A 15,919-nucleotide genomic window follows, 5' to 3' on the forward strand; every position below is an offset into this window, starting at 1 on the left:
TTTCCAATACATTATTTAACTAAAAAGGGGAAAAAACATCTTGTTTCAAGTGACAGGGAAAAAACAGGTGCTTTGAAGTTGTTTTGTGTGTGTGCATGCATATGTGTGTTTTTTGTTTAATTCTCAATTCTCCATCCATTACTTACTAGGGACATGACTATAGAAATTTGCACTAGATAATATGCTTATCAGTGAGATCTCATATATGCACATTTAATTTTTTCACACCTCACAGGTTTGTCATGATCCAGACACACGCAGCTTTTTAAATACCTTGAATTCAAAGGCAAAGAACTTCATTTCTCTATAAGAGTTAGGACTTATCAGTTTTCTGATGCACCCTGTTCCTCACCTTCCACGGGTATGGAAAGCATTTAAATAAGGGGCTCTGCACCCACACAGTGAAGGCTGCAAAGACCTCACAGGCAGAGGAGGAACAAACAAGTCTTTGTTTCTAGAAGAGGGGAATTGGAAAGAGGAGGAGGAGGGGCAGACAAGTTAAAAAACACGGGCAACTTAAGACAATAAAAAAGATCGTGCAGTCCTGTAATATGGCTTAGATTCACAATCTGCACAATGCAGTCAATCATAATAGCTGCAATATGCTTTTGAGAACAGTTTAAGAATTAGTGGTCTTCAAATGTTATACATTGAACGTTCTACTACCTAAACTCAACAGCAAAAAGCCTGCTCTGTACTGTAGCAGATAATACTTGACAGTTACTGAAAGGAGTTTAGACCGCTGTCTATATCCTTAATGGAAAAAAACAGAGAAACAATTACCAGGCATTGGTGCTAAAGAGAAAAGGCCAGCATATTGGTAACAACTCAAACATAAAAGGCTAATTCTCTCCCGAGATCCTATGCCAATTTAAATCACATCCCAGGGCACTGACAGTTTGCAGCAACACAGTACCTTGCACAGTACCATCACATGCAAACACTGTTGTAGAGCACCCTTGCTGGTGACGAGACACAGCTGAATGTCTGAGGGTCTCCCTTTTGTTTTTATCATTTCACTCTTGAAAACCAAAGCTAATCTCTATCTCCAAATGTAAAGACATTTATTTAAACAAACAAACAAAAGTGCTCAGTATCTGGACAAACTGTAACTTACTGTTCTTAACAGTCAGAATCAATATTTTGTTGAAGGAACTGAAAAAATAGCATTTTTCCCCTTCAGCTGCACTTGGAAGTTAGACAGTTCTTTGTGGATCTGTTTGGCTATGACTTGGCTTTTTAATGATGCTAACTTGTACCACTGCAACAGAGGCAAAAGTCCTCCGATCAAACTGAAAAGAGCTGTGAAGAAAGTTACCAGCAGGATCTGAAAGAACGAGTCTCGGAAGTAATTAAAGCTTGTTCCAAGTGCCTTTTTAAAGAGACTTGGTACAATAATTTCTTGACTTATCAGGATACAAGCCATGTTTCTGAACTGCATTCCTATATTACTTTAAGGAAATCCCAGTTGGTGTTTCCTAATGCTGCTGTTATAATGCAACCTAAAAATCCAGAAAATAAAATATTTTATTGTTTTCAATTCACATTAATCTGAGAATTCGGGAGCTAAAAGTGAGGGGGGAACCCTACATCTTTGCTGCAGTAAACACGCAAGGAAATCTTAGCATCATAGGTAAAAAGAAATATTCACATACTTCAAAGCTAGATTCTTGGTTAAAATGATATATCTGATGAAAACACTATTACAGAAGCATGGTCAAACTGTGGATTGATTACTCTGCATTTATTATTACTACTCAAATGAAATCAGTATTTTTCTATTTGTTTTTCTATCACTATGGTTCCCACTGATTAAAAAACTATGAATTATAGGTTCTTTCTTTTCTTTTGATAAAGCTGCCGTTGCTTTTTTATGAGTCTTCTTGTATCCTAGAATGCAGGGGTGCCACAGCTTGATTGACCATCGTTAAGACCCTACAGCATCTCCAGACTCCATGCCTGTCAACTGAAGATCTGTCAAAATATATTTCATCAAAGCTGGCCTGCATTTTAGACTAAAGTTTAATCAGCAAAGAGCTATACATAAAGGTATGTTCCCTCACCACATAACACTTCCTGAGTTAATTAGGCCAAAAATGTATGCTTTTGTATAACTTCTCATTTAATTTCTCATTAAATTGTTTTTTTTTTCTTTTTTTTTTAAATGCATGTTTCCTTCAATTCATTTGTTCACTTTTTGAGGTTCACATACCTGATGTAAAAACGTGCACCGTTCTTTTTTTTTTTTTTAAATCTCTACTACAAATCCATTAGAAATTATTAAACAGGAGTTATACAACCTGGCAAAAACTGTTACTAAAAAAAAAATCAGTGTTCTATCAAGAAGCAGTGTAAAACTACATTCTGTATAAGAAACAGAAATCATGTTTCAACACGACTGAATTCAAGGAGGTAAAGAAGAAAGCTAATGCTTCTTTGAATTTTAGATTATGTATGATTAGATATAGAGTACATAATTATTGTGTGTATATATATTTAGATTACAGATAAACGATGTGTTCAAAATGATGCACCTTCAATTTCTAACATAGCACGTTCATTAACAGAGAAAAACTGCAGTGCTAGAAGAACATGGTGGAAAAAATGGCCTTATTAAGAGTACAGATTTCTTTTACTGTCAGAGTTGTTCTAGCTATGTTCATCCGCAACAGTGGAGGTATACATTAACTATACTGGCCTAAAGATACCATTACCAACAAATCTTTCTCAAACTGGTTTAAATTATTCTGAAAAGAGCAAGTGTAAACTCATGTAAACCTACTGTCCCAAGAAATCTTCCATAAAAGGTTTTTTCTCCTTTTTATTAGTATACTAAATATTCTACATGAAGTAGTTCACACAGTACTTGTGGGCAGATGTAATGATTTCTTCAATGAACTCCATTCAGTAAAGAGGTCTAAATACATACTGCTTTTGAACAAAACAAGATTTCTGATAGATAATGAACAACTAATAAGCGTTTACTGTCACTACCATTTTATAAGGGCAGCATCTTGAAAACAATGGGATGCTTACCAGTGAAATTTTGTCTGGCTTGCAGATTCACAATGAACTTACTTTGACAGAAGCCACTGGTTCAGTGAAAATTGATGTTGCCCAGTATGTACGCATTCTGACAGTCATACTAAAATAAGTAAGTCTATTCCCCATCCTAAGTGATCTCCTGAAATTGTTCTTCTGCAAAGACAGAAGCAGGAAAGTGAAAAATCTAGTAGCAGACCTCTCAGATGAGTCATATCCATTTTGTTTTGTTTTTAGTGACAGAGCATGTAAAGAAGATATAACATTGAATTTGCAGATCAAAACCAACTGTTGCTCGTGTTCTGCTTTTGCACAAAAATGGAAGGTGGATCTGGAACTCGCAAAAATTTGTAAGGCCACTGTGACCAGGCGGCTTCTTTGTGACCAGATAAAAAACTAGAAAAAAAAAGTTCTCCAGGCTAGAGTTCTAGCCCTATCTTGTCCACAAATCTGCCTCAGTGAGGCTACTACAAGCTAATATGAAGAAACACATATTAAACAATGCGTTAGACAGGTAAGGGATAAGAAAACATTACGGAATACCTCCTTTTAATCTCCTTCAGTAGTCTTGCGCACATCCTTTTTGTTGTTTTAAAGGTATAATGTTCTTGCATTATGAAAGAAGGAAACAAAATCCTGATGTGTATTCTCTGTACTCCAACTGTCATCATTACTCCTTTTCCTACTTGTGTAGTTTAAGCAGCTACTGTACACCACGCCCCTGTGGCACTTTCCAGAATGATGTTAAACACTGTCATGCCATCCCCTTCTCCTCATCCAAAATTCATACAGACCTTCACAAAAATCTTAATATGATCCCTAAGTGGGAGCGATAAAATTGTAGCAACGATTTCAATCCAAGGTCACATCTCTTGCTTCATACCCCATTTGGCAGCTCCAAGTATGAAAGAACAGAAGGAAAAAGTCTGGGATATAAAACATTAGTCTGATTGCTAATAACAAACCCCTAAAACTGAAGTTTGGAATAAAATAAGAAAACAAACAGTAATGTGTTATATTCAAATTCCTGCAGAGAGGTTTGCCTAACTTCTCTAATGGAGTACTACATTCAAATGCAAGGCTTGCATTAACTCAATAAAGACACAAATTAAATGCCAGTTTCCAGTATTTTCCCACCTCAAGTTCACCAAAGGCAAATTATTTCTACTTGTGTTTCAAAAACCAGCCCTGCCATCTGCAAACTGAAGTAACAGTTAAAATTCCTTTAACAGTATTTGATATGAAAGCCAACTCTCGGAAACCTGTAGCAATAAAGTTGAATAATTCCAAACTTCAAGTGGTTCTAGGAAATTTAATTTTATAGAAAAAGCAGATGTTCTTCTACTTCAGTAGCTCTGGCCACTCAGAGTGCTTAGCTGACCTGCTTCGCACCAAGACAGTCTGACTATCAAGAAAACATATCAACGCCGCTTGGAAGGCCTACAAAAAACATCAGGGTCTGTGAAGAATGAACAATGCACAGTAGCAGAAGCTAGTAAAAGACAAAACATCACAAAACACAAGCTCGACCTGACTATTTCTCTTAAAGACGTAACCTTAAAAATAGTAACTTGAAGCCCTTTCCTATGAGGCCTGCAAGAGGCACTGCGAAAGGCTGGACAGCATGTTTGTACCAGATGCTCCACTAGCACAAAGAATCCTGCTGACACAGGCCTAAGAAAGCCCCGTCCCAACCCCCATCCTTCAATCCCATCTAATCTAAGATTTGTCTGCACTTGGCATGAGAAGACCCTCCTTTCATATTTCGTCCTCTCCTAGATTTTAAACGTTGTCAATTCTTCTAACTCACAACTGTTCTACTGCCAAATACGTAGCCTTGGAGGATCAACATCTGAGTGAGCCAACAAGACTTCTGTGCCGTTTAAGCGGTGTAGCCAAAGACCTCGGGCCCACTTCAAAGGTGGTAGATTTGGGTCTTCGATCGAAGCTCTTATCTTCAACTTGGAGCACTCAGATTTTAGACTCAGCCTACCTCACAGCACAGTATTCTGACAGAAACTCTTATCTGATGCATTAGTCTTAAAAGTCTGCTTCAAGAAAGAATCCGTATCAGCAGCACCCTTTTTTTTTTTTTTTTTTCTGTTTAAAGGCATGAACGCAATACCCAAACTCCCTTTACCAAACAAGTCAGTAGGTATGTCTGCCTAAAACAATTTCTTTAACCTGATCCTCCTTCCTCCCTCTTTTCCAGCCACATTAATGGAAGATTCCAAGCACTACTTTTAAAAAAGTATATGCATACCTACTGGAGAAAATAAAGATGACTACAAAGCTGCCAACTGATGAGCAAAACACAGAGAAATAAGGGCTGTCTCCTTGGAAGCTGGGAATTCAAAAGCAGTTAAGGCAAAAACTCTTCAAACCTTCCATTTCTGAATACTGAAATAGAAGAGTATGTTTGCACATACCATTCAACAGTTTTACTGTTTTCAATGGTTCTTCAGATCAGTCAGAGGGGTACTACTGAGGAAGAAATGAACTTCTTCATTTTCAATTAAAGTTAGTATTGTAATGATCGAAGACTTTACTATTACAGAGGAGAATCCACCTAGGTTCCCTTCAGAAAGTGTTAGTAGAAAAAAAAGTGAAATCCAAGCCCTTATATTAAAACACTGTGACAGAAAAATATGGTGAACTGGGGGGCTGGGAGTGGGGATTTTCAACCTGCATTAAGCATTGAAAGGTAAACTTTTGAGTCATTCGTGGTCTATTTAGGGTCACAGCACTTATTAGTTGAGGATCTCTACATGATAAATAAATGCAAGGCTCACTAAGTTAGCTCTGTCAAACTGATTTTTTCTTCTTCGCTGGAGTGGTTTATGACGGTCACAAGTGAGAAAGCATCAGGAAAAAGAGTCAGTATTTTCTTGGCTTGAATGACAAAAACATAAACCACAATACGATGTGTACAACTTCAGATTTCAAGGAAAACTCCTTCAAGCTCAACAGCAGCTAGCAGCTTGTCTCTATTTGCCGTCACTCTAGATCAGAAGAGCCCACATGCTTTTTTTTTTTTTTTCCCTTCTTTCCTGCCCCTTTCAGTTACACTTGAGCTCTTTGACTGAAAAGGTCTGGAACAGATTAAAAGTCCGACCACAAAATAAAGAGCCTTGGCATATACTCAAGCCTGTCTGGGATACACATACACAGTGGGCCCAAAAAGGGAAGCTATGCAGCAAGAAACCCTTATGCAGTCTTTTGGACATTTCTAACTTCTTTCAGTTTAACTGCACAGCCTTCACATTCGAGGGAGTTTCAGTATGCACAAGACAAGTAGCTTTTACCCTTACGGTTAGGCTGCACTATTTACAAAGGAGCAGAACATAGTTCTGAGAAGTAAGATTCATCTCACTCGTGACCTTTGCCAATTAAAGCCTTCCCCCCACACTCCTTTTTAATTCTAGCTGGTATATCCAGCTCATCATCCGAAACTACACGGTAATGCAAAGAAGAGCAAAATGCATATCTTGCAAGATTACTTAAGTGAATATAATTGACCTGCCCATTTTAAATGCAAAAGGTAACATTGATTTTCAAAATGACTGCTTCCTTTTCAGCCTTATTCACACGATTATGTAATTGTGAGTTGCGAATTACCCACACGCTCCTCTTGCAACACGCAAACAGGTCCACAACTCTGACTGCAGTTAAAGCCAGCATGGACGCTTGCCAAAGCTGACAACCTTCAATATACGCCCCACCTTTGTGCTCAAGTTGCACAGTGGTTCGACCTGTCTACAAACTGGAGAGCAGTTTATAAACAAAGTGTGACAATCTAATGATTTCCATAAGAGCAAACGGATGTTTAATGTGAGCACTCAAGCCTACAAAACAAAAAAGCTGAAATTTCTAACAGCCATTTCAGAAAAGCAAAACAGAACAGTGACTGTTGAGTTTTGCAGCTCTGTGTTTATATGGCATTCATAGAGTTAATGCCTCTCCCAAAAGGGGCCCACAGTTGTTGTTAGGTCAACCCCTGTAAAGCTTCAAAGGCTTTGTATCCCCTCAGCCTGACCTACTCAGTGATCTGCACACTGTTTTCATTTAGTTGCACCGAGTCCAAAACTAAAGCTTGAAAACCACAATGATTTTTTTTTTTTTTTTTACCCCTACTGTTCCTTCCATGTCTCTGGAAAAGTTAACTGAAATCCAAAAGAGTTGAAAATAGTAAGTTGTTGGGAAAACAAATCGAGGGCAAATTAATGCATCTAACAAAGCTCACACATACAGAGATCATGACTTTAAAGAAAAACTGAAGTTGTAATACCACCTTAAATACATCGGAACAATCCCTTGGACCATCTAGTAAACCAGACTCTTAATGTTATTGCTATTTGTATTCATCAGTGCCAATACTTTACTGAAGTGCTTGCAGCTCTGCTTTTCATATAGATCAAAGAATTGCAAAAAGCTGATACCAGTCCTACTTTGTTACATATTTAGATCTACACCCTGTGATGCCTAATTTAAGTTACTATTTCTATTTTCAATAATAATAGTCTGCTTAATAGTCTTTACCTCACACAAAGGAGATTCGAGTAGAAACAACACATCTAAACATTTCTCTCTGTATTGTTTAAAACAAAGTTTCATCATGATCATCACTGTGACAAGCTGGAATTATAAGCTGGTATATGTTTCAAGTGTATTTAAATAGCATAAATTATTATTTGAGAATGCCCTCCCTTAGGGTAGTGCAAAGGAAAATAAGTATTTATTTGGGAATTAAAAGATTCTACTGTTGTAAAGAATTGCAAGTTTAAGGGAAGAGTGAACTTGGCTGAGACTGTCTTTAGATAAATCATTTCCGAAGGCCACCGAGTTTGGGAACGGTATGGATCATATGGCAAAATCCCAATACCTAACGTTAGAAACTTTGGTGACATATTCCTACAGGATATATGCTAATCCTTTTTTATATTTTATTTTTACAATAAGAATTTAAATAAGGTCTATGTTTCAAATTAAAAATCTATTTTAATTATAGTATAAAGAGTTTTCAAACTATGCCTGCATAATTAAAGCTAAGTGAACTGAAGCGAATCAAAAATTCTGAAGCGAGATGAACTTTTACCAAAGCGTGGGTCAAGCCTTGGGTCTAGCCAAGATGTTGTCTTGTTCTTATGGTTTATGTAGTAAATTTCTCCATCCTGGGTCATAGCTTGTTCCCATCCATCGGGGAGTGGGCCTGCAATATAGAAGGAAGGAGTTCATGGCGGGCTCTTGTTTGCTCCAGCTGAAATTGATCTAAAAAAAATTCCAACATTTTACATATATAACAGTACATGAAACAAAAGAGTTTCAGGCTCATGTCTAACATTTCTGGGATAAGGACAACGAAATGGCGGGTGGGAAATCAAAGAACAGAAAGCTCTATCATTTTGATTTAGGATTTGGAGTTTTATTTTATAATTTGTTTGCATCCTTTCATATGCTTTTGACGCTAGCTTTTGCTATAGCATTATGGTACAAAACCAGCAATAAGTCAAGCCTGCCAGAATGAAACCAGCATGAGCACCAGAAAAAAAGAACAAGCATAGATATTCTACCTTTCATGGGAAAGTTTAGCTAGTGATTAAGGCCCAGCAGCAGCAGCAAGATAATAGTGACAAGTTTCAGAAATACTATTTCCCTGATCCTTCACAAGCAGTTAAAGAAGTGACAAGACTTATTGGCACTTTCTTCACACTGTAACTTGCTGTAAAAGTGTTAAAGGCTTAAGCAAGCACAAACACAAATCTGAAGAACAGGACGCAAAAAAGCAACATAAAGGTAAGAAAACACCAGAAGCAGACAGAAACAAAGCGCTACGACCAGCAGTGATACATCTCTATGTGCAGGAAGGTACATTCAGGGAAACCTACATTTAGGAAATGGTAAAAGGAGTTGTGCGACTGTGTTCAAGAGTCCAAAGCTAACGTCTGAACGCAGAGTCCTGAGGTGTTTCCCTTATATTCCAAACAGCGGCTTTGGAGGAAATAACCTTTCAGTGATCTACAGTTCAGAAAACTCTCATTCCCGTCTCTCTATGATCACGGACATTCACCTATATTTTGCTTAGACCAAAAACTATTCTCTCAACTACGCTCACCCCATGCTATTTAGCAGGTGCTTTACAAATGCATGTTTTAGAATCATATAGATATGGACTTCTGAAATAGCTAAATTAGATACAGGAAAATTTTGCCTCAATTTCTTTAGATTTAAATACAATTTTAAGATGACATAGCAAAAGATCCACTACAAATGTTAAGAATGTACAAGAAATTAGAACAAGACCTGCTCCAGGAAATCATCATATACAACCTCTCTTTCCACAACTCCTCAGCATAACACAGTAACACACTAGCAAAAGCCATCCCTCTGCTAGACTCAGACTGAGACCACTTTGCGTAAGACACATTATCCACAACGACTGTCATTTCACATTGAGATTCAGACATACACCCAGAAATTAAAATATATGCCTGAAATATCGACTATATCCACATTCAAAGTGCATTAGCTCTTTGTCTGTCGTATTGTGCTACTGCTGAAGATTTTAATTGTTTAAAGCCTTGGGAGGGCGGAGGATAGATTTTTTTGCTTATTCTCAGAAGACATTCCTGGAGGAATGTCAGAGAGTAAAATCATCATTCAATTGCATTTCAGTAATATCCCAAGGCGTAACCAGGACAAGAATTTCTTACTGTAGTCTTTGGCCTAAGAAATCTCCTACAAACTACATTTCTAACTCCCTCCTTTTGGTCCCAAAAGCTATGCCTTTCTCTAGCAAACCCTCTATTCCACTATCAGTGCTACATGCTGCCAAATGAGGAAAACCAGTGATCTAGGCACTGGGTTTTCTTTCCTTACCCTTAATGCTCACAAGCTTTAAATGCTGCATACAAGTAACACCACTACCTCAGCTTTTATCTGAGGCTGTTGAACAGAACAGCAAGAAAGAGTGACAATGCTGGAAAACATTCAAAAATCCTACCACATCCACGGTTAACAGGACTTCTGTGCAGAATTCAAAGCTCAAGTGCAAAGAACCCTGTACTTAGTTACTAGACCCCAAAGGCAGCCAAGCTGATCAGAAGCTATTTTATAAAATAGGTACATGCCCCATATCATCCAACTGTAAAATCTGATGAACTGACAATGTTCCTTGACTGCTGAGCCAACACCCTAGCCATGCGGGCAGACCTTCTAACCACTGTTTGCCTCAGAGTCCTTCAAAGCCACACATCCCTAGAAGATGAAACTCAGCAAGAATATCTCTTTTGAACTGCAAAGCCAAAAACCAGCTGGCTCTAGGAAAAAACAAAACTACCCTTGGGGTATCAGTCCTCTTGAACATTGAGTAAAGTATATTCTGGTCTGGCATGTTTCTTTGTAGAAAGAAAGGATAAAATGCCTTTGAAGCAGGGTGCCAGGAGCTGATCAGTCCACCTACCTCCTGGAAGAATTCTGCTTATTAGATTCAATGATCTGATGAGTATTAGCTTACTAGAGACAAACCTGGCCAAGGTTCTCTTTCTAAATAAAACACACAGCTGCAGACAGGACAAGTAAAGGTCTGTCTGCTCACCTGGCTGTCAGAGTAGCCAGTTGTCCTTATTAAGTGCCATCAACAGCTGCAGAAATAGAAGGTTTGTCCTAGAAGCTTTTGACATTAAGCACTATGTTGCTTTCTACTCTAGCCAGTAAAACGCTCTTGTGTTCTGCTGACATCCCTACATGTTGAAATAGTAGATTAAAAATTGATTTGTACTGCTTTCTATCATGTCTGTGATTCCTATTTAGTTTTGTGAGCAGTTACGAAACCAAACACTTCCAAGTCTGACTGCACTCCTGTGCAATTACATGTCTCCACATCTCCTCCAAAGACTCAGCGGGAACAGAATTCCCAGAATTAGTTTATGTTTTAGGTGACTTGAGTTATATAAGCTCAGTAATGCTGATCTTCAGAATTTTTCACTAAAATTCTCATGATTACTGTAGCCCATATAATACAGTAACAGCCATTCTGGGTCGAACCAGAAATCTTTCTAGCACAGGCACTTAGCCTGGGTGGATGGACAGCCCTTACTAAAACACCGAATGGTAAGTGACTGAAAGGAGACTGTTTATTGTCAGACTCCTAAATCACATCTAAATCCAGAAAGTATAGTGACTGTGAATCCCTTGGCCTCAAGGTACCTCAGGTGATTTCCTCAGTCAGATTCTGTCTATTTACTAGGTGCCAAGGTATCTGTCTTTCAGAAACTTCTCCATTCTCCCCTTGAACTTTCATAAACATTCAGCACCCACGATATCCTTGTGGCGTGGTCTCCTACTAGCTCTGTTTGATACCTCCTAGGTCAATCAAATACAACCACAAAACTCCATTTCTACTAAATTATTTGCTCAGTGAGAGACAAGCCTTCTAGTTCAACTCACCATTAACTGGTGGTTTGTTTTTTTTTTTTGTATTTTTTCTATTTTTCCTTAAATTAGATTCCAACTTCCAGAACATAAGCCATCATTAGAGAACTACTGATAATGCATACCTCTAAACCTAAATATTTATATATTGCTGTAACTTAACATAAATATATGTAGTTTTAAAAGTCCGTGTGCATGCCTCCATTCAGTGCAAGTCTTCATTTTTTGTTTTTAGTTTCTCAATACACCATTTTTGCCATGAAATGCAATGAGTCTTGAACACAAAGCAGAACTCACTGCTGGCAGATAGAAGGCAACAGAGTAACCAAAGCAAAAACATAAATTCAACCTACGCTGAGATACAAAAGTAAATCTCACAAGTCCCTACAATTTCTGAAGTGTAAGTATAAAATGTAAGTAAAACTGTTTTTTTAATCACAAGACTAATGCATATTAGAGAATATCTGTATATAGCTATTAAATGAATACCCACTGACAACCAAGGAACTGAACACCTGTAATTAACAACAGGAATCACCCAATACATTGATCTTTAAGGACTTTCCTAATCTTCTATGAAATCACTGCGATTCCCCAACTTTTAAAAATTATATCGAAATCTACAGAATTCACCAAGAGTCCAAGTTTATCTCGTCAACTGAGCACAGCTTACAAAAGGATATTATTATAAGATGGCAGGGCAGTAAGGAGTGAACATTACTGTCATGTGTATACTTCGAAACTTGTTATTGTTTCATACGTGGTGTTGACTGTGCACAAAGCAGCACTTGTAGCACAACTGGTTACACAGAAGGGAAGTCTGCAACTGAAGTGACCAAGAATCTAAGAGAAGAGCTAGAACTTGTTTTAGTTACTGGCATATTCCTCCCTGTCCCACAAAGGAAGAAAAAACCCACACCTTAAATTACAAATTAGTCCATTTTCCTACTAATCTTTAACATGACACTGAAACCTTACCTGAAGGGGCAATGGAATAACACCAGGGCTACAAATTTTCACCAGGAAGCCCAATTCCAAACTGCAACGCAAGGGGAAGACGAAAGACGACAAAGACAGGGAATCTGCTCCAAAGCTAATGATCTAATGTCTATGTGCAAGCAGAAGAGGCTGAAGTAAGCAGTGCTGTGTTAAGCATGACTCAGGAAATAAAATTATCTGAAGAAGGGAAGTATATAAATACACATTTACTTATCCCATCTATATTATCTCAGCTATAATTATATAACAAACAGGCATTGTTTCATGTTTCATTACTTCAGTAGGAACTGTACAGGACAGGTCCTCAGTAGAATAACTATAATTTTATTACTACATATGTTCTTATGATTAAAAATAAAGACAGAACAACATATTTTTTCCTGCAGTACCTTTAGGGAAAAATTGTTAGAAGTGCACCAAAAAGCAGAACAGTCAAAACTAATTTTTATATACATTGCATATTTAAAATTAATAGGCATGTTTCTTTCCATTATTGCTGCAAAGATGCAATCATATTTAGCAGAAGATTAAACAACAAATGGCATCTAAAAAGACACCGTGCTTTTCCACATACACGTGGCACAAAACGTTTTAGTTGATTACGTGATTTAGTCAAGCAAGCTAAGTACAGCAGAACTGAGACAAAAACATATCAAAAAACCAAAACCAAACCATCCTCCCTTTCACCTACTGATACCCTCCTGTAACCAATGTATACTTACATATTATATATAATTCATATAGCACTTCATTCACAAAGTCATGCTAGGAGTAGATGAAGCTCGTTCAGATGCCTTTAATTTCCTTAAAGAAACATAACTTGCAGCAAGATACCTGGCTGCTCTCTCACAGTCTCTGCCTCAAGAGGTGGGATTTCTCAAGAAAAACAACCTTAAAATCTCCAACTACATCCTCCCAATGCCAATCTTGATTCCAATCACTTTTTTGATTTGCCTTCATCCTTACCACTAATCTTTTCGTTTTGCTCTCTTCCGACTTCCCCTGAACTCCATTTATCCTGCTTATCCAGAAAAGACAACAGGTTTATCTTCAATATGCAGCAGCTTTCCAAGGTCTGTTCTATCCCTCCCTCTTCAGTTTGTTTTTCTGTTCTTAACTCTAACTAATTTAAGCCTCTAATGGCTCTTAAGGCAGCTCCTAAAAATCCTTGCTTTCATATTTTACCACAACAACTTTACTCACAAGCTCCTATAGCAGCCTGCAATTAAATACACTAAAACTCAGTCAGTAACTTCTGATTAAGGGCTACAATTAATTGGTGCTATCCAAGGATGAACTGTATAGAAAGAAAAACTTCCTCTTGCGGCATTTCAGACATTTTTTTTGCAGGTCAGTGACCCCCAGCTGTCACAGTGCTTACTTGGTTTTTCCTACCATCTTTCCTGAAAGGCTCTCAAAGCACTGGTGCATGTTTCACTGCCAGCTAGATTTCATAACAGGAAAAAATTTGACTTGAAGGTCTCAGCTTTATTTCCCAGTTCTTGAGGAGGAATTTCCAAATTAGAACATTAAGCAGTCCTATCTATATGAAGCTAGCACTCAGATTTAAATTCCACTGTGCTGAGGGGACAGTTACTTGGTTTTTCCATTTCTCTCATTCTTTATGAGCCACCAAGGAAGCATGAATTACCATAAATTCAGTAGAAGAAAGTAACAAAACCACATATAAGAAGCTTTAGTAAAAACAAATACAGTTATAATTTAAAGTTAGTACATGAAGATTTACCAAATCAGGTATCAGAAATAGAATCATACAATAAATACAGATTCAATATTAATTAATTCAAAATAGCTTTTTGTTAAACACGATCAAGTTAAATGGGTGCATCCAAACAGTCAGTTCCAAGCCATATTACTTCAAGTGATTTAAGCAGAAAAAAAAGCACCATTTAAACATGTAATTATCAATATACAGCGAAGTTTTGGTTTCTTCATGCACGTGATCAGTCAAAGCACTGGGGAAAAACCCTTTACAAGATTTCAGTTCACGTTCAACACAGTATCATTTGTGAAATTAAAAATGAGTGTTCAATAAATTTGTATTCAAATAAAAGCTTTCTGAAGTCACAAGATAACCCACAACCAACTTTCAATTTTTTTTTTTCTTGCATGAACAGCAAGGTCTATGCAAGATCACTTGCTCACACATTTGTGATTACATTTAATTTCTTTACTTTCTTTTTGAAATCATCCTTGAGAATTGCTATTTTTAGATTCTTACCCCTGACAACTAATCATTTTCTTTATTTTTTCCTATTTTATACTTATTTTTCTAAGCATATAAAATGTATCCTACTTCACTATCAACATTTTTTCCTGTTAATTCTGTGATGCAATGGAAGGTTTGAGGAGTTAACTTAAAACATGGAATTTGTCAGCATTCAAACAGTCAGCAGCTAGTTTTAGTATAAACAAGAAGATAAACCAAAGAAAAGAACAGACCAAGAAGTTGTTTTCTTTCTCCTATTCCCTGTTCTTCAGAAGGAACCCTACAAAAACACATCGTCCCTATTGCTGTAGTTTCCTGGGATATATTTACAGAAAAAAATAATCACAGATTGTATTTTCACATTAGAGACTGAGAGCTTAATTGCTCTGAATCATGACTTCCTGAACTTGAACAGGACTCTTTCATTTGTTTCAGGATAATCCAACCTCCTGGCCTAGCCAGCAAAACTTTTGATCAGCTTACCCTCTAATACTCAGCCACGAACAGCACAGTTTGGTCATGCCTGTTAAATCTTTCAGTATTGTCTGCAGCATATGAATTGCAGCAAGAAACAAAGCTGTCTAAACGGACAACAAAAAGCAGCACCGAAGAATAACCTTTGTGAAATACAGGAACAGCAGACATACACAAAATGAAATCAGACAAAAAAATAAATAAAATGTGAACCTCAGAGACAGACGGTGACAAAGCATAGAGAAGAGTGCAGCAGCAAAACTAGCATGGGGCCAAATTTACCTGCTTGCTCTCTGCATCATCAGGACAATAGAGCTATGAAAACATGTAGCAGATTTTAGAGTAAGAATAAGCACACTTTACTACTGTCTAGTAACAGCCTCCCCTAGGCTAGCTGAAAAACAATTCTAATTCCAGGAAAAGACATCCTATTTCCTCAGCTAGAGGAACAATCACAATACAGGATTTTGAAAATGACTCAAAAAGAAAAGGAAAACCAAAAGGTCTCTGCTTTAGAATTTTAAGGTGTTTTATTTGCTTAGTAAAGACAGAAAAATGCAATGTCTATTACAAATGCAAGAAATATAAATAAACAGGAGTACACCAAGTATAGTAAGTGAGCAAGGGGAGGCAGAAAAATATTGCAGAAGCACTAGCTTTAATGTAAAACTACACTTATATAGCAACATTTCATTCAGAAGAGATAAATGCAGGAATTCACTTTCCTTAAAACATTTGAAGCAT

The 15,919-nt window shown here is 37.3% G+C and overlaps 1 protein-coding gene across 8 annotated transcripts in view; it reads right to left on the bottom strand.

Moving 5' to 3' along the window:
* The window catches only part of YAP1 (Yes1 associated transcriptional regulator), an 88,826-nt gene that overhangs the window by 24,139 nt on the left and 48,768 nt on the right, over window positions 1-15,919 (bottom strand). For 4 of the 8 annotated variants that reach the window (XM_080576838.1, XM_080576839.1, XM_080576840.1 and 1 more), the window contains exon 4: window positions 8,138-8,251. The exons of the other annotated variants lie outside the window; for them this stretch is intronic. In XM_080576838.1, the coding sequence (XP_080432964.1) occupies window positions 8,138-8,251 (114 nt within the window). The remainder of the gene's footprint in view (window positions 1-8,137; window positions 8,252-15,919) is intronic. 8 annotated transcript variants of the gene reach the window in all.

This window comes from Anser brachyrhynchus (assembly GCF_964034855.1).
Source record: "Anser brachyrhynchus genome assembly, chromosome: 1".
NCBI lineage: Eukaryota > Metazoa > Chordata > Aves > Anseriformes > Anatidae > Anser > Anser brachyrhynchus.